Source organism: Pinus tabuliformis, chromosome 9 (assembly GCF_031772625.1).
Source record: "Pinus tabuliformis cultivar Carrire ecotype Pingquan chromosome 9, CPIR1, whole genome shotgun sequence".
Classification (NCBI taxonomy): domain Eukaryota; kingdom Viridiplantae; phylum Streptophyta; class Pinopsida; order Pinales; family Pinaceae; genus Pinus; species Pinus tabuliformis.
In genome coordinates, this window is record NC_142307.1 from 1,851,872,879 (window position 1) to 1,851,900,066 (window position 27,188).

General features: G+C 34.5%; 2 protein-coding genes across 2 annotated transcripts; both read left to right on the forward strand.

Annotated features, from left to right (window-relative positions):
• The first annotated feature begins 15,450 nt into the window (after nucleotides 1-15,450).
• LOC149156245 (uncharacterized) lies at nucleotides 15,451-16,489 on the forward strand. Its single transcript, XM_089442749.1, has 3 exons — nucleotides 15,451-15,904; nucleotides 15,993-16,063; nucleotides 16,185-16,489. The coding sequence occupies exons 1-2, from the start codon at nucleotides 15,598-15,600 to the stop codon at nucleotides 16,043-16,045; spliced, it is 360 nt and encodes a 119-aa protein (XP_089298875.1). The 5' UTR covers nucleotides 15,451-15,597; the 3' UTR covers nucleotides 16,046-16,063; nucleotides 16,185-16,489.
• Nucleotides 16,490-16,669: 180 nt separating this feature from the next.
• LOC149156246 (uncharacterized) lies at nucleotides 16,670-26,510 on the forward strand. The gene is made up of 5 exons (XM_089444696.1): nucleotides 16,670-16,781; nucleotides 25,435-25,578; nucleotides 25,674-25,846; nucleotides 25,936-26,013; nucleotides 26,139-26,510. Exons 1-5 carry the CDS (start codon nucleotides 16,670-16,672, stop codon nucleotides 26,253-26,255), a joined length of 624 nt encoding a protein of 207 aa, XP_089300822.1. The 3' UTR covers nucleotides 26,256-26,510.
• Nucleotides 26,511-27,188: the final 678 nt, after the last annotated feature.

The following is a 27,188-nucleotide window of genomic DNA, read 5'->3' on the forward strand; positions in this document are numbered from 1 at the left end:
AAATACACTAAAGGTCATAAGTGTGTCGAGAAGAAATTATTTTACATAGATTGTGAAGAGGAGGAAGAAAAGGAACAAGAAACATCAAAAGAGGAGGATATACAATAGGAACAAACCCTAGAGAAAGAAGAAATGTATCTGACCATATCTTGTAATGCATTGGCCAGAATTACTACTCCTCAAACTATTAAGATAGAAGGGCATATCAAGAAGGAAATGTTAATAACGTTGATTAATTCAGGAAGTACCCATAATTTTATTCATTGTAAGATAGCCAAGGAATTGAATTGCTTCCTATATCCGGCACCAAAGTGTCAAGTGATGGTTGCAAGTGGAGGAACCATAAATTGCTTCAATGGAAAGTGCCATAATAGCAAGCTATCCATGGGAGAATATGTATTGAATAGCCCAATGCTTTCTATTTCAATGGGTGGTGTTGATGTTGTACTAGGAGTCCAATGGCTACAATCCTTGGGTACAATAGATTTTAATTTTCAAGAACTTTTCATGATATTTTCTTCGAAAGGAAAGGAAGTTGAATTAAGAGGTATCACAAGGAAACCAGAAATATAATCAACTCTAATGGAATGACAAAGCTTCTAAATAAATAGCAACAAGGTGTAATTGCACAATTATGTTCCCACATCGAAATCATCTATTTTTCCAGATCTCCAAAAAGTCTTGGACAATCATTCCAAGGTATTTGAGACTCCCGAAGGCCTCCCACCTATTTGTGATCATGATCATGCTATTCATTTGATTCTAGGAATTTTTCCTCCAAACATCAGGCTTTACAGATATCCCTTTGCCCAAAAGAGTGAAATTGAATGTATGGTTGCATAAATGTTAAAGGATGGTATAATTCAACCTAGTCAAAGTTCTTTCTCTGCTCCAGTAGTATTGGTACATAAGAAGGATGGGTCATGGTGCATGTGTCCGGATTATAGGGAGCTCAACAAGTTCACTATTAAAGATAAATTTCCCAATACTATCATTGATGAATTATTGGATGAATTGCATGGATCAGTTTACTTCACCAAGTTGGATCTTTGTTCAGGATATCATAAAATCAGAATGAAGACTGAAGACATTCCAAAAATAACATTTAGAACTCATGAGGGTCATTATGAATTTTTGGTCATACCTTTTGGCCTTACCAATGCACCTTATACATTTCAAGGTTTGATGAATTCCATTTTCAAACCCTTCCTTAGAAATTTGTGTTATTGTTTGATGATATACTAATCTATAGCAAGTCTTGGACGAATCATGTTCAACATGTTGACAGGGTGCTCAAACTATTGGAGGAGAAACAATTATATGAAAAAATCTCCATATGTTTCTTTGGAGTACAAGAGGTGGAATATATGGGTCATATTTTAGTCATGAAGGTGTGAAGGTAGACCCTAGCAAAATTAAATCCATTAAGGAATGGAAAATCCCCACATCCATAAAGAATCTGTGAGGATTTATCAGATTGACAAGGTATTATCACAAGTTTTTTGAGAATTATGGGTGAATAGCAGCACCTCTAACAAAATTATTGAAGAAAGTTGCATTTTCATGGACTCCAGAAGCAATGAAGTCCCTTGAACATCTTAAAGAGGCAATGTGCCAAACACCGGTCTTAGCTACGCTAGACTTCACAAAAACCTTTATTGTGGAATGTGATACCTTAGGAAATGGAATTGGTGTTGTTTTAATGCAAGAAAAAAGACCCATTGCTTTTGAAAGTCGTCCAATCAAAGGAAAGTATTTACACAAAGATATTATGAGAAGTAAATGTTGGCAATACTACATGCACTTAAGAAATGGTGACTCTACCTAATGGGAAAAAAATTCATGGTAAAAATGGATCATGGTAGTCTTAAATAATTTTTAGAGAAAAGATTATCTTCAGAAGAGCAGCAAAAAAGGGTCAAAAATATGTTGGCTTATGACTTTGAGATCAACTACAAAAAGGGAAAAAAATGTTGCAGCGGATGCACTCTTAAGAAAGGATGAGGATGTGGAAGCATTGCGTTACGCCATTTCTATTATCCAACCAGATTGGATAAACGAAGCAAGGGATGAATGGAAGAATGATGAAGAAGTGTGGGAACTCATTCAAAAGTTACAACAAGATCCTAGTACATATTATACATTTAGCTGGAAAAATGATTCGTTATGGTACAAGTATCACTTATACCTATGTAAGAATTCCCAACTCAAACGAAAGATTCTTATGTAATTTCACAACTCTCCCTCAGGAGGGCACACAGGATTTTTAGAAACTTACCATAGGGTTAGGAAGGAAGTTTTTTGGGATGGCCTTAAATCAGATATTCAAAAGTTTGTGGTAGATTTTTTGGCTTTCCAGCAAATAAAGTTGAAACAATTAAGATCCCAGGTCTATTACAACCTTTATCCATTCCAAGCCAACATTGTGAGGATGATTCAATGGATTTTATCATAGGCTTACCCAAGTTCGAAGGAAAGAGTGTCATCATGGTGGTAGTTGACAAACTTACCAAGTATGCACACTTTTGTGCACTATCGCATCCATTTAAAGCCAATATAGTTTCTACTGCATTTATGGAAACAATTCAAAAGCTACATGGAAACCCACAAATTATTGTAAGCGACAAAGGTCCCATTTTCACGGGAAATTTTTGGACAAAATTATTTTCTTGTCTTGGTACTCAGTTAGCTCATAACTCATCTTATCATCCTCAACCTGATGGGAAAACTTACTATAAAAATGTTTGGAAAGATATCTTCATTGCTTTGTATATGATAAACATACACAATGGGTCAAATGGTTGCCTCTGGCTGAGTGGTGGTATAACACTTCCTTCCATACTGCAGCAAAAATGACCCCATTGCAAAAATGACCCCATTTATGACACTTTATGGATACCATCCACCATCCATCCCATCATATTTAAGAGAAAAATTTAAGGTTCAAGCAATGGAAGATTACATCAAACATCAACAACAAGTTCTACAACTCCTAAAGCATAACCTCACTTTGGTGCAGAATAGAATGAAACAACAAGCAGATCAACATTGCAGTGAAAGAAGTTTTCATGTAGGCGACTTGGTATTCCCACAGGTACAACCATATAAACAAATGTCCCTCAAGCAAGCTAAGAAGGATAATACATTATCACCAAAGTATTATGGTGTGTACAAGGTGTTGCAAAACATTGGTACTATGGCATACAAATTGGAGCTTCCTTCAGCTTCCTGAGTGCACCAAGTTTTCCATGTTTCATGCTTAAAGAAGGTTATAGGTGACAAACTCCCAGTTCAAACAATACTACCAGAAATTGATGAGGAAGGAAAAATCATATTGGAACTTGAATCAATCACAAAAACAAGAACTCAACAACTATGAAATCAATCAATTTCAAAGTATCTTATCAAGTGGAAGAACTTACCCGCTGGGATTGTGAGAATTTTATACAGAAGCATCCATAACTACTTAAGTGTTGAGGACAACAATTTTTTGAGGGAGAGGGTCATGTTTGGTCTCTATAATATTGGTGACTCCCCCATTAATATTGTCATTGTAGTCCTTATTGTTATTGTTGTGCCCCTATTGTCCCCATATTGTTATTATTGTGCTCCATAGAAGCCCACTATTGTTATTGGTGTGCCCTTATATTATTATTGTTATGTCGGCTTTGATTATATTGTGACCCCTTAGACTCCTATGTATAGAAAGGAGGTTTTGTCATTTGTATCATCCAAAAATTGTTCATTTGTGTAATGTAAAGGAGGTTTCCCCCTTGAAGAGGTTGATTTTAATGGCGTTGGTCTATAGTTTCTTCTATTTTATGAGCTCGTTGCATAGCAATCTCTCTGCTCCTAATTCCACCAATGTTAATTATCACAACTTATTTTTGTGTCACTAAACATTGGTTCACTGATCTTCCCACTGGAAGCCTTCTAACTCCATTAAGAAGTCTGCACATAAAGGTCTTCTGGATCTTCCCTGAACTAGGGCACCATAACTCTACCTCCTAATAGATCATTAGTTCTTTAATGATCACTGTACATGAGTGCTTGAAGGAATTTTTCTAATGTGAATTTTGCTCTGATAGCGATTCCAACTCTAATACCATGTAGAAATGTCTACAAATGTAGTTATGATACCATGTAGAAATTTCTACAATTCTAGCTCTTATACTATGTAGTTCTGATACCATGTAGAAATTTCTACAAATCTAGCTCTTATACCATGTAGAAATTTCTTGTAGATTCAAACTGCTTATGTAATTTTCTAAAACAAAAGACTTGAATCTACTCTACTCATCAACGAAAACAAACATGAGACAAGATTCAATCACATATGCTTAGAGATTAGTCTAAGTGGAAAGCAATTTCTCAAAACCCCTTGCTATTTTTATTGCATTAATCAAGGAATATGGATGAATACAATATGCTATGCTCAAGCTTGAGTTTAACTTTCACAAATATTTTCTATCATGTACTTGATTGACTAACCTTAGCCAATACTTAGCCAATTACAAGTCTTCCCAAGCTCCTAATTATTTGCATTGTTTCTCAAGGAATTAGCCCCCTATTAAATAGGAAATTCTTGATCCAGAATTGCGCAATCCCTATACGCCCTTCTCTAATTGCATGCACAACATGTACGACTAAGAAAACCATACAACTAACAATACACTACTCTTTAACTCCAATATCAGTTGGGTAACCCAAATTTTGTGCATGCATGAGTTAATTTAGGTTGATTGATTAGTTAACTGGTTAAACAATGAAGTTGCACCGCATTGCTAGACCTCTAACTAGTTCCTCCAATAGTTGGAATTAGTTTAATTTACCATAACTCAATTTAACTGAATTAAATTGTTACAACTGAAATTAACTCAACCTAGGCTCGTAAAATTTAGGAATCATTGTACACAACTCAAGTTCATGGCCCCAACTTGAATTAACTAAGTCAACTAAGTCAAATTAACTTAGTTAACTCGTACAAGTTGTCTTGTGATGTGGAATTACAATTTTTCTCCTAATTTAATTAAAGGGAAAATTAAATTTGGATTTTATTGTTGAATTTTCAACAAGATCCAACTCGAGCTATGGTAATCTACAACCCTTTGTATTATGAATTTGGAAGATAATTATAAAAGGAATGAGTTGGAAAAAAACTCTCTAATCTTCTTATCCCCTATCCTCTTCTCCTCTATGTTATCCTTTCCTCAGATTTAGAATTGTATAGCAACGAGCTCTGTCCTCTCTTTCTTTTGAAAAGCAACATAAATCCTCCTCATGGCTCACATTTTTACCAAAAATCAATGCACTTGTAAGGAACTACAATAATTTTACCTTTAGTAGCTTCAAGGTTAGGTTGTAAATTTATTTATATAGTCTGTTACTTGGTATTTCTTTTTATTTTTTCCACATTACCCCTTTTGATGTTCACTTGGGGGATTTGTTGGGATAATGCACTTTGTGTTTTCTTGGGAGAGTGGTGAGAATTATTTGAAACACATCTTTAGTTGTGTGTGGAGATCTGAGTTGGACACAATCTCTAAAAAATTATGTACCTCATCCTTCCTTGGGTTTGATTCTTCTTTCCTTGTACACATTTCTTTTTTCATTCATTTAGCACTGTCAAAATACTATCATACCTCATGGCATAGGAGGACACAACATGAGAGGTTATTGTAATAGTTTGATACCATTTACATTCAGAGACCAAATTGCTATAGAGAACTTATCTCAGGTCTATTTTAACAATACATGACCATCAATACAACTTAAAATTGAATAGGTAGAAAGGCAGGTCACAATAAGATGAATATTCATATGAATGATACATATTAAAACAAATCAGAAACATATTGCAGTAAATATAGATACGAAACTAGACAAAAATATAGGTCCAAAAGGCAGAAGCCTCCTGGCCTCCTCAGGTATTCTCTCGCTTTTTCATTCCCCAAAATAATTGAATATAGTGTTACAAATAAATAGATGAGAGATAGTGTCTCAAGATAGTGCGTGCTATCTTAGACACCTTTGGTTGAGATAATTTCTCACCAGACACACACCAATATAGGAGTTACCTAAACTAACTCCTATCTAAGAGGAACAACCCAAGAGTTAGGCACAAATTCCTAACTTGGAATATTTAATTAATTAATTTATTTTTGGATTTATTATTTTTTTATGAGAGAGGCTAAAATTCCCCCCTTCAATGATAAATCCATAATAAGAATGAGGAACCATCATCCAAGTTCTCATATTGATCTTCAAAAACATTGCCTAAAAAAATGCCAAATATGGATGCTAAATAAACTGCAATATGAAGAGATTGAGTCAGCTGCATGACTGATTCATCTTAGAAGGATGCTTGACAACTCCATCATGTGCCAAGCCGCAAAAGGATCCAACTGTCCTTTGCTTGAAAACAGCATCTGGTGTCCACTGACACAATTTTATGAACACCCATTGGCGTATTTGCTGATGATGATCGACCACTGGCTGAAGATGTCGAAACACAACTCAATGTTGCTTTTGCTATGATGAAATCTTCTCACTGCTGCTTTGGCTGTCGATCACCCACTAGCGAATTTGTTGATGCTCACTGCTGATGACAAATTCCCATTGGCTGATGAAGATGCCCACTAGCTTCTTCGCTGATGTTGTCGAGACTTTCAGTCTGAAAACCACTTGTCAATTTCATTGACATTTTCCCCCCTTTGTCAGCTGAAAGGAGAGACAATCTTCTCCAAAATATATTTGAACTCCCCCCCCAGGTGTAGGAGCGTTTCACTGTTGTACTTCCTCGTTCAAATGCACGAGAGTACCATCATCGATTCACTGCTGGCTACACTATGTGTGATTATAGTCGGTTGTAGAACTGAGACAATCTTTTGAATGTGGATGACCATTCTCAAGGATAAATCCATTCATAATGTATCTTCAATTTGGCTGATTTTTGTTGGTTGCGACATTTTTCTGAGGAATGATTGGGCTTGCCACGATCGTAACAAGGATGGAGATCAAAACACTGATCTTCCATATGATCGGTTCTTTGACAATGAGAACACTTCGATTGGACTTCAACTTCAGGTTGCGTGCAATTCTGTTTGTCTGCAACTTTCTCAGAACCTGCTGAGGTGTGTTGTGCAATAAATCCTGCATTGATGAACTTAATTGGCTTGGAATAATCTGGGATATGTAAGTTGGTGTCATCAGTGACATATCCTAAGCCTCGTCGATTCTTGTTATTTTCAATATCTTCCCAGGGTTTGATGATAGGTTTGGAAGAAATTTGAATTTTATCATGAACAACTTCGACACTTAAAGTTGTTTGGATGAGTGATTTGGGATCAAAATCTTTATCTTCATCTGTATGGTTGAATGACTTGGAAGAAGCACTCTTTTGTTGCACCTCATCTCTTTGTAGTTGTGACTCTAGTTGAAGAAACTCAATGGTTTCATGTGTTTGTTGTAGATCGTGAAAGATCAGCAAGAGTTTCTTTGTTGATGTGCACCATGTCTTCATCACTGGAGATGATCAAACTGTGAAGAATGTTTAACCACTGAATGTGTTGCGCCATCTGAACTTCCTCACTTGAAATCAGGCTCTCTTGTCGTAGATGTCGTGCTTTGAACTGTTTCACTTGATTTTGTTACTTGAATGACAGGCTCACTTGCTATGGGACTTGAATGACACGCTCGCTTGATTTGTTGCTTATTACACTTGCTGGGAACACTTGCTAGAGTTGTAGATCTTTCTTTCTTGAACTTGGAATTCACGCTCGCTTGATGATGAACGTATTGGCATGAATGCTCACTTTCCTTACTTGATGACTTCACGCTCACTTGAATGAATAGCCATGCACGCTTGATGTCGATCTCAACTTGCTTGATTGGTGTTAGATTTGAATTTGCTTGGTTGCTTTGATGGTTGATGTAATGAACTTCACTCTGGCTCGCTTGAAGGTCTGAACTTTGTACTATTTTGACGCAAATTGCTTGAATGAGTACTCACGCTCGCTTGCAGGAGACGTGAACTTGTTTCTTGTTTTCTTTAGAATTAAAATTCGTGCATTCGCTTGATTCTGCTTAATGGAAGGGTGTCGGACACTGTCGAAAATGCACCCAAAAAACGTTTAATGATTTAATGACTTACTACAATGAATTCAATTTGACTCAATTCAAGACATGGGTGTTGTTTTCAACCGAGAATGCACCCTTACAATTTAATGTAATTTGAGTTTGATTACAAGTTCAATAATGTTGATGTAGACTATGCTCTGAAATGTTGAATGTTACAAATTCATTAACTTGATTGTAGTGATGTAGACTTTGCTTTGAAATGCAGGAGTTTGCAGATTCATGAACTTGATTGTATTTGAGTGAATTTGTTTGTTGAGGTAGAATGCCGATGTTGAAAACTTTGATTATTTGTTGTAGTGACGCAAATGCATTTGTTGAGCTTAATTATCCTTCCTTGATGTTATTCTGTTACAAGTGTTGTTCTTGCATGCATTGAACTTTATGTGTGTTAAATGAGATCATTTATGTGTCAAAACTAGACACAAATCAAAAAGCAAAAACATGAAGCCATAAAACACATGCGCCATCAAACACACATAGTGTACCTTAGATTACCTTATTCAATTTCGGGCGGATCTAGGACACATCAACACTAAAAAAAAGATATCTTTATTAATCATTGAGTACATCCAAAGCAAGGATAATGCCAAGCTAACAACCCTTTGAAACAAGTCGCCTTCAAAATCTGAATGGATAGTGACACGATCCCTCTCAAAGTAAAACAATACTTTGAATTACAACAACTTTCCCTTATCACTCCAAATACAAAATAAGACACTTATATCTCCACAAAATATTCTTCAAATTTACAAAATGTAATGCACCTTATCACTCCAAATACAAATGGAAACACTCATTATTTCTTCAATTACAAAGAGTAAAAAACCATCCTTTCAACTCACAATCTCACCACTTTCATGCATATAAAAATGCATCTCCAATTTCATGTCATGTAAATCCACTCACTAGGCAATTTCAACACATGCGGAAGCTCCTTTTTAAAAAAAATTCACTTATGGTTGTCAAACCATGGTCATTCCTCTCACTTTCATGTTATTCCTCCAAATAAAATATGATTTTAATTGCAAATCACAATTACAATTTAAAAAAAAACTCCAATTACCAACTCCACTTTTTAATTTCACCAATCATTAACGTTGATTGGAACGCTGGAAATTACCTTAAAAAACTAGCACAAAAACTGGTTGGAATGCTGGCTAACTGATTGTAAACTTCAAACGTTGGTTTGATTACACCCCGTGCGAAAATGGCAAGAGCACTCTCCTTATCTTCTGAGCTGCAATCTTCCAGACAACTGGTCCAAGGTTTGCAGCAAGCCAAGCAAAACTACTAGCATACTCATGCTCTGACTGAATTCCAAATTATATTCTTTTAATTGAATGTGGTAAGCGATCTTTAACTAAAACGCACCAGTGACTAGTGCAATGAAGGATCTCATTTCAAATCTTCACAAACGATCAACCATATATAAAAGAAAGGTGTATACAAAAATGCTAGTATCTGTTGGTTCAACACTTTCAAGGTTCACACTTAACTGGTTCAACGCTTTCAAGGTTCATAGTATGCTGGTTCAAAGTGCAGAATGCTGGCTCAAATCATTCAACGCCGGAACGCTGGAATCAATCAAATCTGATGCCACATATGTTCAACACTGGAAAGCTGGTTCATATCTATTCAATGTTGGGGCTGTTATCACCACATCCATTCAACACATTCATTCAAAATCGATCTTGCAGATTTCAAAACACTGTTCTTAACGCCTTTAAAACACTGGTTCATAATCGATTATTCAAAATCGATTTTGTAGATTTCAAAAAGCTCTTCTTAACACCTTTAAAACGCTGTCAAACACGCTGGAATGAATGTAAAATGCTTGAAGGGGTGTTTGAACGCTGGTTCTTATTGCTGGAGGATGCTGGTTCAAATGCTAGACTCAATTTGGATCAAATGCAAATACCTTTAGGAGAACGCTGGTTCAGATAAAGACTGAAAACACAATGAATTATGAAAAATACGCAGCAATTTATACTTGCATTGGAATTTAAGAATCGATGGCTATAACAGTCGACCATCACAGCAAACACCCAACATTCATATCAACCATCACAGCAATTAATCGATGTTTTAACATTCATATCGATTATCACAACAAAGAACCCAAACCTCAATCGATTATCACAGGGAAAAAAATCGATGGCCATCACATTCACATCGATTTCTTTTTGCACAATGATTCTACTCAGCTTATAACAAAATTGGTCACAGATTATTTTTTTTTAACGAGTGTTTCAAATACGCGCCAAATGTCGAATGTATAATCACTGAACATACTCACACCAATCAGTGATTCCACGCAAGGAAAACACTTACAATTTACACTTACAATTTTCTTATGAGACACGCACTGGTAAGAATCACTGACAGACAGTTTATTCCTACATACACTCTAGAACTAATGTAGCTTGGAATCGATGACTGTCATTGTACTTTTCAACCTCAGGAAATCGATCCACTACTTCAACGCTAATCAGGTTCTTTCTGAACATTGCAGAATCGACTTTATCAATAACTGCTTCAATAACCCAGCTCCAACTCCATTCATCCGCAACTACCTCTGCACAACACGCTATCACAGTTTGTCTCTGTGCCAATATACAGTCTCTCAATCCCAAAGTGAAAAACCATGTGCTCTGATACCACATGATACATATTAAAACAACTCGAAAACATATTGCAGTAAACATAGATACAAAACTAGACAGAAATATCGGCAGAAAAGGCAGAAGCCTCCTGGCTTCCTCAGTTATTCTCTCTCTTTTTCATTCCCCAAAATAATTGACTATAGTGTTACAAATAAATAGATGAGATACAGTGTCTCAAGATAGTGCGTGCTATCTTTGACACCTTTGGTTGAGATAATTTCTCACCAGACACACACTAATATAGGAGTTACCTAAACTAACTCCTATCTTAGAGGAACAACCCAAGAGTTAGGAACAAATTCCTAACTTGGAATATTTAATTAATTTATTTATTTTTGGATTTATTATTGCTTTATGAGAGAGGCTAACAATCAAATGAAGAAGTATTGGGGCAAGTTGGTCATTATGTTATGGGTACAAAAACTGAAAGAATAAGGAACAACAAATATATGCAAACTATTGATATCTATTGGAAATTGAAGGAAACCATGGGAAATGTATTGGTGGAAATGTAAGAGGAAAAATAGAAAATCATTCTGTTTGTGGATAAGATTCATAAATATATCAAGAAGCTATACATCAAGATGACAAAGATGACCAACAAAATTCATGGGAAAGGTATATAAATGAAATATAGTATGTCAAGTGATGGAACCAACATAGGTCCAAACACATCATTATGCACCAATTGTAACATTCCCTTTGCCCTTGTATCACGAAAGGAGCATCTTACTAAATTCTTCTTCCCATATAAACAATGTTCATAGAAATCAAAATACAAAGAACAATCAGACATACCTTCTACCAGACCATTACCATGTAGTACTCGAAGGTCCTTCTCTTTGACATGCCCTAGTATTTGATTCCACACCATAGTTTACATGATCTACATGTATACTTGAAGAAGCCAAGTACACATTACCTCCTTCATCTGAGGAGGTTTTTTCTTTGGTAGAAGGACCATCATTAGATCCATTCACGTTTTTAACAATTTTTCATCTACATCCTTTCTTGCAATGCCTTTCTTTTCCATATATCCAACATAAATTTACAAAATTTCCTTGTGATTTAGATTTGATTTAGATTTATATCTCACACTTGAGGAATTATCTCTATTTCTATTATTTTATCATCATCTTATGGACAAGGCATCTAGGATTAGACACTCCATGTTTTTTAATCTCATCTTGATAAAAAGAATGAAATTATTTCCTTGAAACTAAAAGTAGTTGCATTAATACTTATGAAAACAAATAAACTACCCCACAAGTCTAGTAAAGAACATAAAAAAATTGATATACTTATCTTCATCTGAAAAATTGGTATCAATAAATAATAATTGATTCACCATAATATTGAATGTATTTAGATTAATTGTCATTGAGTTTCCATACTTCATCATTAGGTTATACAAATTTTTCCATAGGAACATTCTTTTCACGAGTTACATAGACTAATACAATGTCCCTAACTTGTTCAAAAATTCCTTTACTGTAGCTTCTCCTAAAACAATCTGTAATACTAAATCTGAGAGACACACTAATATTGTGGTCTTTTCTTTTTGATCCAACTTAGTTTAGTCTTCTGTCTACATCCTCATTGATGTAAAACTTGGATCGATAATGATCCACTGATCTTTTTCCACCAATAGATCTACCATTTTCAGCTTCCATAGCTCAGAAATTTTCTCATTGAATTTCTTGATCTCTATCTTTGAACTTCTTTCCATTTCCTCTAACCAAAAGAATCAATTTTGTTGATCTCCCAGTGTAATGGGGCCTTCCACAAGAACAAGAAAAAACCCCTTAGCCACGAAAGTGTCCCCTTGAATCCAAAACTAATTTGATACCAAATGTAGGTTTTAACACTATAAATTTAATTGCTACAAACAAATTCTTAGTAAAACAAAAGAGATGAAATGGTGCGCGCACACATTAATACATAATTTTTATTTTCAAAACCAAAACTGGGAGAACTAGATCAATATGTTCATCTTCATACATTAATACATATATCCAATTCATTTACCTTATGTTAGAATAAAACCATTGGTCCATAACTAGAATTGAAAAACAATGGTTTAAATCACCATGTGTCATATAACAACTAAAATTGAAAATCATGTATCGAAAACTACCAAAAGAGACACAAAAAAAACAAAATTGTTTTTAACAAGGATGTTGCCTTCAAAATGCAATGTAGGGGGGCTTTACCCCTTGTAAAAACCTTAAGTAGGGGAAATTTAGCCCCCTACCCCATTATAGCCCCACTGAATAGGGGTTTTTTAATCCCCCTCCCCCTAGTTGTCCCCAACACAATGTACAATGCATGGAGGTTGTTCTCCAAAGAATATAACACATACCAACAAGCTTAAAGATATATTTTGAGATATGATGTTAATGGAAATTAAGTGAAAGATGCTAGCTCCACTAACCAAGGTATAAATTATGAAAATGAATCAAACCAAAGGTAAAAGCCCTCCTATTTCCAAATGTTAAATGTGGGAGGTGGGATCTCAAATATTATAGCTTTGTTCAACGAATACTCCATAGTCTCCATAGGATGGGGGCCCATAAAATACTAGGATTGGATGATGATAAAACAAAAACCACTATATTTCAAACTCTAGATGTGGGATGTGGAATGCTACAGTGCACTCAAAATAAAATGCATAGTACCCAAGACATTGCACTCCACATTATACATATGGAGTGTATGACTATAGAAAGCAGATCAAATGACTACGTCCATAGGTGACTTGTGCTTGAAGTTATGCATTTACTAAAATTGGAAGAAGCTTATGCAATGAATTTGACATTCTTAATGCCTTTGTCTCCCTGGTTGAAAGGTAAGGTAGGAAGACTATGAACACAATAAGAAGTGAAAATGGAATTCATGAGTATTTGTTCAGTTAGTTCAAATTTTTATGCAAATATTAGGGAATTGTAATGACAAATACTGCCCCACACACTCTGATAAAAATGGCGTTGATAATGGTGTGAAAGAGAGATTGAGTTGAAGCTTGATTGAGCCTAAAAATGAATTATGAAAGTGGAAGTTCGTTTGAACAAAATATTTTGTGTTGAAGTGTTTGCCACAACAAATTATTTGACAATAAATTACCTATTTCAATTTTGGAAGAGAAGACACCATAAGAGGCTTGGAGTGGAGAGAAGTATGATGTTTCACATCCCATACTTTTTGGGTGTGAAGCTTACATGCATGTACTTGAGGTGAACATTAAAAATCTTGAAAACAAAACAATGAAGTGCATCTTTATTGATTATACAAAAGGATCCTAACAAGAAATTAGTGAAGTGCATATTTATTAATTATACAAAAGGAGTCAAAGGCTAAAATATTTTATTTTGTGTGAGAGTTACCATAACCATAGTTAAAATTTAATGTTCAAGGACAAGAATCTTGTGAAGATCAATATGAATAATCTGCACTCATAGAAAGTGTATAATGTGTAACAATTTTATATTTAACTGATTTTAGGTTTTTGTGATCCATATCTTATCTTTTCAAAGCAATCACATTAGAGAAAATTCATTGACGCGTTTTGAACCATATAGTGTGGTTAATCGCCATGACAAGATGGAGAATAAGATCATGGCACCATATTAAATAGAAAACCAATGTAGAGAGCCTTAATATTTTAATGGCTATATTAAATAGTTAGTTTTGAAAAAAAAATAGGATGTTAAAATTGACTCAAGTCAAATTTTGAAAAAGTCAAATATTTAGATGAAGACTAAGTTAGTTTTTTTAATTAAAATATAAATAAGAAGGAATTAAAATGAACTAATAAAATAATATTTAATAATATATAATCAAATATCTATATTGAATTATAGTAAAATTAAATTTATTAATAATTTATGGTTAGATATTAAGTGAAATATTTAGATTCAAGTATTAAATTATTTGAAATAAAATACTATATAAAACAAGGGCTAGCTAGTACCTACGGCTTACCTTAAAAATATAGCTTAATGAAATAGAAATTCATCACAAAAATAAAATAACTCATAAAATATTATGTTATTGAATGTCGTCACCAAAAATTAAGAAATATGATTAACTAATATTATTTATATTAAAATACATATATCTATATGTGTGTGTGTTCTATTTTTATTAATATATATAATTGTCTATAATTAAACTTATTAAAATATGTTTTTATTATAATAATATGTCACCTTAAATGGAAATTATTTTTAAAAAATTATAATTCATGAAAATAGAAATAATAGAAAATAAATAAATAAATCAAAAAGTTAAATAAAAAAGAAATAAAACTAACTGCAAAAAATCAATAACTAAGGAATGGAAGTTACTAAACAACCCATAATAAGACCTCAACCAATCGCCTTACAAACAAATAAATTTCAATAATAATAAGAAATAATAAAAATTTAATTCATAATGTTAAACTAAGGATACTGTCATATGTCTATAAGCTAATACTTAATACCCATAAATTTTTTTGTTTATTATGCGTATACAGTACCTTAATTAGATTTGCATCTGCACTTTAAATAAATATGTGTCATTCAGATGGTCACCACCGCCAGGTACCTAGCCTACCCTAAGGCGGTATATGGTGGCAGGTATTTAATATCGATGTGAAATCCATGAGTACCGATGGTCTATGGTTAATATAATTTCGATGGCATACATTACCTTTGGGCCATTCAAACCTTCGTAGACTTTGTGAGCTGGCGCCACCAGCGCTTGACATCTGACTGCTATATTAACGCTGCCGTCCGGATCACGTGACAGCGGTATGGCACTGAGTCTGGTCTTCCCGCGCCTTTCCTCCTTGGTATTGTCACCTCCATCGACGGTGGGCGTCTGCTGCCAGGGATCAAGGGCCAGCACCGTGCCACGTTCTCGCCTCGGGCAGGTAGGGTATATACGCGGTTCCTCCGGTTTATTCGAGGTTTTTCCCTCGGCTCTCGATCTCCAGCTCTCTTCGTTTTTCCACTGCGAGGGTTTACCTTGTTGCTCCGCGCCGAGACCACAGCACTTCGGGTTCATACGCCGTTCCACAGGGGTTCCTCCTCATGCATCTCCAGTTTTACCTCGGCCAGGTAAACACTCTCCAGTTTAATGTTTTTGATTCGAATCCCGTGATTACAGGTTATGCAATCGTCTAAAGTTTGTTCTTGTGTTTACCAGGTATGAACGGCATTACCCGACCTTGGCGGATCTGGAAGAGCTCCCCTAAATGAGGCCGCCGAGCTGCAGAGGTATTTATCTGAGCACTAGGGTCTGTTTCCGATTGATGTAACTTCATTTCTCTCTGGTTGCCGGGAGTTTCCTCCATTATTGGAATGAGACCCCAACCTGATGACACATGGTTGGCCGCAGGTTTGACAGACCTCTGGTCTCGTTCCGATTACAAAGTCTTGAGATGTTGTTTAAGGAGCCGGGCATCTACCCGCTTGCGGTGATTTTGGGTTCTACCCTGGCTTCCAAAGCTATGAGTTTCGCTTGGTCTGCTTACATAAATGTGTACTGTTGTTAAACGTTTTCATGGCTACGACCATATATTTTGACTATTGTGAGAATCTGGTTGATAACCAGTTTGTTAATGATTTGTGAACTCGTTTAGCTCGTGGCCTATGATTCACATGTAAATATTTATATATATATGTTTTAACGCAGTTGCATTACGCCCCTGTCTATTTGTGGTATTGTTTGGAATGATTTCCTTCTGTATTACATAGGGTTTATATGTTAACTGAATGTATATTACATTTCTGAATGCATATTACATTTCCTATTCGGAATTCTTGTTGATTCGGACACTGTCCTGTATACATATTGTCAATTAGTTCAAGGGTTTATAGCACATGGCTGCCGTATTGCTCAAGTGTAAGGAGAACGGCGCTGCCGCCTCGCATCTGACCTCTGTAGATGTGTGGGCGCTTAGCTGGGTGTTCCTTGTGATTGAAAACCCCGAGGGTTTGTAAAGTGTTTAATGGTTATGCGGTATGATTCAGAAATCCTTGTTTTTGTTTCCAGCAAGTATTGTGTCTGTGACTTAATGCCATCGAGCGGTTATTTCCTCGGCACATCTTAATGTTTATGTTTTTCTTTTCAAAGACGACTATTAATACTACGGCATTATTCTTGTCTTATGTTTGTAACACCTTACGGGTTATACCTTTATGCTCTCTGCAACAGCTGCACAATCTTTAAAATTTGTATCATGCTTAAGTTCTTGTTGTCGTTACTTCAGATTCGCCGAAACCCTTATGGCGGAACCGATTCAAGATCTGTTGTTATTTCTTTTTGGTTAAAAGAACCTTCGTTTAAGTTATTCATCAAGGTTTTGATACTGACTGTGATCATTGGACCACGATGTATTCGACCAGAATATTCTCGGGGTATGAATAACCAGTTGTCTGGCTCGGATAACTCTTAAACTATGAATCCCCTCTTCTTGCACGAATAGGGTTCACCCAATGATTCTATTGTCTGCGGTATTGGTTCTCCATTTGTTCTGTTTACTCTGTCTTTCAGTTTCTACAGGTACAGTTCACAGTCGTTTGGGGTTTACAGACTCTATACTCAGTCTTTTGGGCTCTATAGATATTCTATTTATATATTCTTCTTCCATGCAGAAGGTCGCAGACAGGTTTCTTGTTTATACAGATAATGTAAAGATTCTGTAGTTTGGTTTATAGTTTAAATGTCCATAACCTGCACAGCTGACTATAAACACACAGTTTTTCCTTACGTCTAGGTGTTTTATACCCTGTCAGAGTAGTCTTACTTGTGCTATCCTCTGCTTCGTACAGACAGTATGGTTTACATCCTACCCTGCTAACCACTGACAATAACAGATACAATTATGAATTACACAGATAAATTTGAAGACATAAGTGTCTGTTACTTACCTGGTCTCCTCTTGACAAGGTGAGTCTGGAACCAGTCTTCTGCGCAAATCTCTGTGTAAAGCCTGATATCCACCCAACCGTGAGATCAGTCTCTCAAGACCTGAGTCTCCCCCCAAGCTTCTGCTTACCGGATCACTATCCTCAGTAAGCCAACACTGTGACTATCTGGTCCTTACCAGACTTAGTCCAAAACAAAGTTCTTTCTTTTCTGTTTTCCTCCTCTGTCTGTCTCTACAGCACAGAGAGAAACTATCCACCCCTTTTCCTTTTTCCTGGAGACCTTTCCAGTTAAGGAAGGTGGTTATTTTCAGTTCCATTAACTGTTTTCCCTTTTGGGAAACTCAATGCTCTTTGAGTAATTCTTTAAACATTACTTTAATGCATAATTCAAATCAACAGATTACTCTTTAAAAGAAAATAGTTCTCAATGTCATTCAGTTTTTACTGCAGTAAACTTTTAAATAATTACATTTACGGGGTCATCACAGATACCTAGTCAAAAGAAAAACTGAATGTGTTATACCATGCATGCTGCAGGTATAATAATATAATATAAATTATTTAGTTTTAAATATGAAAATAATAAATTCAAATCAATCTTAAAACAGGGTCAACACAAAAACAAAAACAAAAACAAAATAAAAATAAAAACAAATCAATAATAATAAATTTCTTTAAATGATTAAAAAAAAAAATCAAATAGATTTTTAATCCCGTATTAAAGAAATAAAAATAAATTTGAAATCAATCAATAAAATTAAAAACAGAGTTATTGAACAATATATATTATATTATTATATTCATTCAATTATATATATATATATATATATATATAATTATAATTAAGGGTCAAATAAACACATTACACGAGAAAGAAATGAAAATCAACTGGAAGAAAATCCACTATTATGACCGGAAAATATGCGTCATAAACATTTTCAACTCAATAAAGGGAAGAATTTGAGAAAGAGCCTTTATGAGAGAAACATCATAAACATGTATGCTATGAACTAAATAATTTTAGTTATTTATATTTATATTCCATGATTAGTCAACCAAGAAGGTTTGAAGTGGATAGAAGTTTTGAAGAGGATATTAATGGTGAAGAATCTTCTCAATGAAAGGAAGTCATGAAGAAGAAATAAAGACCCAGGAATAAAACCAAACATTGCATTTATAGGATTTTCTTTTAAAAAACAAGGTGATTGGATGCAAATGGGTAAATGAAGGCCATGGAATAAAACCAAACATTGCATTTATAGGATTTTCTTTTAAAAAACAAGGTGATTGGATGAAAATGTTCATTAGGGATAGTTTTGTGGAGTGGTATAATGATCATTTGCTAAAAAAAAGTGGTATTATCAAATAAAGGGTGTTATATTAGGAGAGGAATTTCTTTTAAGGGACTAATATGGCCTCTGTCAAGTTTGTTGTTACTATTGATATTTTTTATGATTTTGAGGTGGAGATAATTGACATGAATACTCCACTTCTTCATCATGAGAGATTAAGAAGAATCTTTCATGAAGAAATATGAAACCGATAACATATAGTATTTGAGGTATAAGGGAGAGAATATTTGGTGTTTTAGTTAAATATGTCATTGAATGGATTGAAGCAGTAGCCAAGTTAGTAGTACCAATAACAAATACGTTATAGGAAATGGGTTGTAAGAATTGAATTAGAACATTGCATTTCTTTCAAACAAGAAGGTGATAACTTCATTGTACATGTCAAATTTAGGAAGAGATCATTGAGAAATTATTGAGAAGATACTCAGGTAACTATAAGGAAATTGTGACTATGTTATTTTATGTCAACAAGATTCATATGCATGAGTTTAATGGTATTGATTAGGAAATTTATGGCGAAGCTACAAATTCCATTGCTGCATATATATTTAATTTATTTGAAATATTTATAAGTTGGAAGTGTAAGAGGTAACAAGTGGTTCCCATTCCCCTACAAAAGTGGAGTATATGGTAGTTTCATAAGCTTACATGGAAGTCACTTGGTTGCTATAGTTATATAATGATACTGGATTTGAACATGGAAATGTGCTTATTTTTTTGCTACAATTAGAGTGTAGGTGTTTCGATAAAGAATCTAAGTTTCATCCATACATAAAGCAAATTATAGGGAAATTCCACCACATTAGAGAGATGGTGGAGTCTAGTAAGGTAAATACGTCCAAGGATAGGAGTCACCATGATGTAGCATAGTCATTAAGTAATATAATGGACGAAAGAGAATTTACTTAGTGTAGAATTAATGTGGGGATTCAATCTTGAGGTAGAAATTTTGTACATAAAAGATGTAAAAAAATCTCTAGATTGCATTTTTGTGCTTTAAAATTATAATTATTTCATAGTTATGTTTTTGATTGAGTAAAGAAATCCTCTACAACCCATACATCGGAGATGTTGTAGTTATGTTAAGTAATAATAATAATAATAATAAAGTAATAAAAATAATAAATAAATTCAATTCAATTTGTTGTATTACAATTTTTTTTTTATTAATAACATTAGAAACAATTTTTTTATGAAAACAAATCATAATATGTAAATCACATGAAAATAAATTTAAATAATAAAGATTCATATTTATAACCATGTTATCTCAAAACATATAATTAATAAATGTATAAAAACTTAATATATATAATTAATGAACATATAATTAGAAATAAAAATATTTGTTTTGAATCCCCGATTGGGGTGAAAGCTAGGACAAGGGCATTGATGGGATCTATGCCAATGGATTTTGGAGGCAAAAAAACATTACGAGGGTGGTTGCGAGAGGGATAAACAATGCTTGAGCTCAAGTTGTTGCAAGAAAAGTTTCTCCTCACAATCAGCTTCTCTGTAAGTATGTTCATATAATCAAACCCCCGCACACCATGCTCCTTGTGCATTGTATGTATTTAAAAGGGTTGTTGATGTTTGGCTCAGTCACGTCTTACTGGCTTAGAATAAAATTAAGTTTGGAAATTTGAGGAGAAGGGGTTGGTTTGTATGCCAACGTTTCTGGGGGTTGGTGGCTCTTTACCAAGAAACTCACCACTATTCTTAGTAACTTTTCATTCCCTGGGATCATGTTTGTTGGGGATATGCATCAATCAAGGTTGCTAGTCAATTGCATGCTTGTACCCATCAATAACTTGAAATTTTATATGCACCCTCTAGACGGGTTGACTTAAGGTAGATATGTGGGGAAGATACTATGCATACATTCTATTTCCTCTCTCCAAGATGACAGGGTTCTTTATAACACGTGGGTCAGACACATTGAACAGACCAACGATGATTGTGTGGGGAAATCACTTTTGTTTTGGTTTATTGATCATCTCTGCAATGCATTTGTTTCTATAGACTCTGCACGTCCACACCTTAGTTTGGTTCTCTAGTTCCTCTAGGGAAACCTCCAAAATTTAAGTGTGTAGCCGGGAAAAGGAAATTTGAAGAAGGGGCATTTGTTTCCCGAAAGATTTTCAGGCTCCTTCCTTGTTGCATTCAATTGCGCGAGATGGACTGACCTATCTCGCAGCGGGGGTGAGCCCTAACTATTGGTTGGGGACACAACTGTGGCCGTAGGAGGAGACAATCACAACCAACTAGAAGTTGAGGTCCTCAGAGAAACAATGAATTGGTCTCAAATACGACCAACAACTATAGGACCAACACCCATCCTCGGGCTTGCCAGATCATCAATGGGTGGGAAACTAATATCGGGTAGTAGGTAGATAGCAACGAGCAAGAGATTAATGAGTGGAAGGATGTTATTCTAGACCTTGACCATACTTGTGGTCGTCGCACTCAGTTTCAACAGACCTTATACCTTTTCTAGATGACGAAGAATCTCTTGGCTAAAGCTCTGACAACCACTTTTATAGGAATCACAGGGCCAATAGAAGAATTACAAGAAATTCACAAGGAGTTCCAGCTTATCCAACACCAGATCCAACAAGAGAACACTTGCCTTACATGCACAAAGTGACACATTCCTTTCGTGCCACAAATTGAGCTGTCGATATCAAGTTCCAAAGACCCAGATGGTATAGGGCATATGGTCAATAAGAGTTACCAAGACACTCAAGTATATTTAGCCCTACTGAACACTCTTAGACAATTCAGATTTTGGCTGGCTTATAATGCAGTTAGATGGTCAACAAACCTGGTTTCCCACTAGGCAGGTTGAGACTATGTAGTTATGGTTGATGATATTGTAATATCTACCTCTTCTTGAAAAAGTAATAGAAAGGAACTACCAAACTTACAAAAAAATTTATTTGCTTTGAAGTTATATAAAATATGATGACAATGATGATAATTAAAATCCACTACGGCTTAAATGGTCTACAAAGGTAAGAGATGAATTATAAATTTTTAACATTTTATTTCTATGCTAATAAAAAATTACATTAGCAATTATAAATTGACATCTATTTTACCATATAGATTAAAATAATTATTTGTATTCATAACCATTACATTTAAGAACTTCATATTTAAATTTAATTAAATTAAAAAAAATCACAAAATATGTCAAAGGAAAATATAATTGATATTATTAGGAATTAACATAAATTCACGTTAATTCCAGATCTACCAAATGCAATGAGGAAATCAAATCTCTAGTGTAAAATGAATGAAATCTCTTGAAGTGAAAAACCTTTCTTCAAGTTTTGCAGTCAAAAGAGATTTACATATTGGTAAATTTGATTCCTCTAGAGACTTCATAAATCCAAAATTAAGATGAATACTCAACATAACTTTTATAGGGCGAAAGTCAAAAGAATTTGTTTCTGAAACACCTAGACTTGAGGCACTTGGAGTCAAAAAGCCATCACATGTCATGTCATGAAACAAAATTTACAATGACTAATTATTTTTGTTTTAAAAAAGTTATAAAATCTATATATATATATATATATATATATATATATATACATATATTTCAATTATAACTCATGGTGAGCAACTCAATTGGTTATAGCCATATTATGAAGTAATATGTAAACTATGAAATTCAAAATTAGTTCAATTGATGATAGCCAAGTAATATGTAAACTATGAGATTTAAGTTTTATATTTTTTTGTCAAACAAAAAAATATAATAATTTTTTAATTATATTTATGCACTTTAAAAGTGAACAATAAACTATAATAAAAATGGATAGAAATAAAGGATCTTAAAGCATATTATTATGTTTAAAAATAAAAAGATGAAGAAGGGTAAACTTAGACTATAAAATCTCCTTGAACTTTAAAGTGTTAAACAATTGCTTTAACCTAAATGTTTGTGTTTCATGAAATTGGGGATCCAAATATGTGGGCAGTAAATCAGGAAGACCGGCCAGATCAGCTGTACGCAGTTGAAATGGTTAAGCATAGCAGCATTAACAGGTATGATAGTCAAACTTTAATTACATTTCAGAAATATTTAGAACAGCCTTAGTCTTACATTTCAGAAATATTTAGAACAGCATTAGTCAAATGTCATTGTCGTATTGTTATCGCAAATCATATTACTATCCCTTTGTAAGTCCAACATTACAACGAAGCTATCATATGCTTTTAATCTAGATATTACTAATTTGTCCTTCGAGTCCTACATGATATATCCGTTACTAATTAGTAGCTCAGTAGAAACATCCATTAGTAGCTCGTAGAAACTTCCATGGATATACATGATATATCCGTTAACAATTAGTAGCTCAGTAGAAACTTCCCTGGATATTAGTAGAGCAGTAGAAACTTCCATGGATACTGTCCACGCAGAGCACTCTGACTCACTCTAAGACATGAAAGTGTTAAAATTCCATAGGTGGTCGAGAGTGACCGTAGTAGTGGGTTGGTTGATTAAGTGTGATGCTTTAATTAATTGGTGCCCTCAGCTTTCATGAGAGGTGGCCACTGCATTGCCTCCTATATTAGTACATCAACCAATAAAACCTCACGTTGTTTTGACTGGTTAACCCAACTGATCGGTGCTATTGTCTATATATATATTTATATCAACCTCAGTGTCTCTCTAATGGTCTTCCTGCATTAAATAATGAGTTGGAATATTTTATGATAATTACACATATTGTCTTCCTGCATTAAATAATGAGATGGAATGAGATGGACTATTTTATGATATTTATGTGAATACATGAATATTTTAGGATAATTATGTGAATACACATACTAATGGGATGAATATTTTATTTTTAGGATAATTATGTGAATACACATAATAATGGGATGAATATTTTATTTTTAGGATAATTATGTGAATACATATACCAATGGGATGAATGATGAATAATTTATGATGATTATGTGAATACACGTATTTATTTTAGAATAAAGTTTTTATAATTTTAATATAATTATTATTTATGAATAATAATAATTTAATTTTTATGAAATATTTTAGAATATTTTTAATAGTATATATAATAAAATATTGAGATTTATTTCCAAAATAGTTATGTTTTGTTTTGTTTTTTAAATTATATTAATTTATTAAAAAACAGGATATTAATAATTATTATATGTAGTGAGTTGTGGTTTTTGGCATATGGTATTGATAAGTTATTCCAAAATAGTTATGTTTTGTTTTGTTTTTTTTTAATCATATTGATTAATTAAAAATATATGATATGAATAATTGTTATATGAAACGAGTTATGGTTTTTGGCATATGGTATTGATAAGTTATGATATTGACCCATAATATTGTAACACAATTTGTTTACATATTAATAATCTCTATGGTAAAGTAGGGATAATTGGAGATATTTTTTTATATCTAATTATCATGGAAATGACCCTAGATAATTGTTTCCAATGGTGAAAAATGAAAAGTTTTTCATGATTAGACAAGGTCCAATTCTCATGAAGACTTCTCTAGAACCATAAATACAATTGTTTAAAACAGTTCCTTTAAATTACTTCAATACTAAATTTATTATAATTTTTCACCATTAAACAAAATTCAATTCCTATTAGAACTTCCCTAAAACCATAAGTTTAAAATAATTCCTTTAAATTACTTGAGTACTAAGTTCATATGGTTTAGCTGTGATTGCTGGTACACACTATGCATGATGTCACCATGATTTCAAATTTCAACGTTTCTGTTATGGTCCAGCTGTGAATGATGGTACACACTATGCATGATGCCGTTATGCATAATGTTACACACTATATAAGGTTGCACTCGCACTATGATCTCAAATTAAGTGTGAGAATAATGTTCCGAAACGGAAGATATTTGGGTTTTTCATATGTCTCGTGAGGTTAGTGTTTAACATTTGAGACGTAGCGGTTATAGTTTTTCGTGACGCATGTGCAACTCTACTGATTATGAAGGCAATTATTTCTAGTTTGAAAATGGAAATAATTTCTACTTCAATGCCTTTCCATCTCTTTTTGATAATTTCTATTTGTTTTCTAAGCATGTAAATTTCCAAGTATTAGTTGTATTTGTTTTTGTCACATCTCTACCCATTTTAACTTTAGGTAATATATAAAAAAAAATTCTTGGGTCACGGTAATAACACCAACTATATACATATAAACGTATGCATAGTCGATATGAGCTTGTTGTATACCTTATCACAACGTATGTCAATGGGTTGATCTAATAAAAGATGTAAATTAACATTGTTATGAAGTATCTGCGTCTTAATATCATGCCATGAATATTTTTATACTACGCAGCTACGTCTTGTCCGATTCTGTACCGAATGTGTGAGGTGGCAATGCCATCTCAGAACACTTGGACTTGGCATTTAAGTCGACTGATCCGTTCACGTGATCTGGGTATGGCTCCCGTATTGGGAACTTTCCCGCTTCTCCTCTTTGGTATTCCCGCTTCAATCAATGGTGGATAAACGCTGGCCGAGATCGATGGAGGAAACAGCTCCACGTCTCCTAGGTTGGCTTGTTGAGTTATAAAGGGAATTCCTCCGGATACTTCGCGATTTCCTTGGGTTTTGCTCGGCGTTCCATTGACTCCGCGCCATTCTGTCACCGCTGCAAGTCAAACCCTCGGCTCTGTTACAATTTCCTTCAACATGCAACACTGCCGTGGCACCCCCGCTCCAGGGATACAAGCTACCTAGCTGGTTCGGTAAGATTCCTAACTGTTTAATAGAGATTGCGGGGTTTCCTATATTTTCTCTTAAGGAACGATAATTACTGAGCTTTCCTCTTTGTCAGGTTATGAATGGCGGCCATAAGAGCTTATCGGCGGTATGCATATTCCATCAGATGTTAACCGGGCGGAACTCTTCACAGGTGCATAATGAATCTTCTCCTACACTCGGTGTATCTTATGGTTAAACAGTATTTGTCTTCTGTCGTAGGGATTATTCTCCGAGCGATTCTGAGTTCCCAACCCTACCGCTTCATGGTTGGTGCAGATGACAGAGAACCAATTTCTTCATAACCGCTGGGTTAAGTCCCTTTGTCTAGTTACCGCGGACCAAAGGAAAGTCAGTCTCTGGATCATGAGACTGTACTACTCGGCCGCTATGTAAAATGGCTACCTGAGCCTGGTTTCTTATATTATTGTGTTTAAAGTTTAGATTAGCACACTTCATAATTTCTCCGCATATATTCCTGGCTCTGGACCTTTTATGGGTAGGTGGCCCTTTGTTAAATTACGGACATTGGTTATATTTTACAGTTAATGACTACCATGTTTTTGTACAGTGCCTTGAAGAATAAGATCTCATACATTTCTTGATTATGTAATACGATTTTCTCGTCATAATATATATTTTTTTTGTCCATGACTGACTCGGTTCAATGCTCTGTTTACATTTGCTTATTTCTCCATTGGGTCTTGGAACGCCATGAGAGGTCGCACCTGCATCCGATTCAATGGTTGCATGGTCGACCTTCGGCTTGAGTCTATGCGGATATACAGCTGCCCGGACCATCTATTTTTAAAGCATAAGCTATGGTTGTTTCTATATTCCAAACGGAAATTGCTCTATCTGAAATATGTATGGCGGGTTTTACTATTGCATGAATATCAGGGTTTTATATATATATATATCATTTGTTTGCTACAGCAGGACCTATCTTACGCCCTTACGGCTCTTAGATCAGAACTATTGTATTATTATGAAATGATTTCCAACTCAGCACCACGAGGGCTATCATTTACATCGTCTACTGTTCTGTTCAATGCTTATCATGTAAAGTCCATATGTATGCATAAGTTCTATTCCTTTTTATTCTTATCTATTTCTTTAAAGAACAGAGCTGGATGTTCTCGCATGCAGTGCGCTCTTTGAATTCGAACCCGAACCCTTTGGTTCAAGGTTACGATGCAAGGAGTATGTATTATAATTCTGCGATAGTCTTCGAGCCTCCTCATGAGGGTTTTCGAAGAGAATACTGGTTACTGATGGTTATGCCGGTTACGCCACTGAAGCCACTTAACTCTATGTTTATTGGTTTAC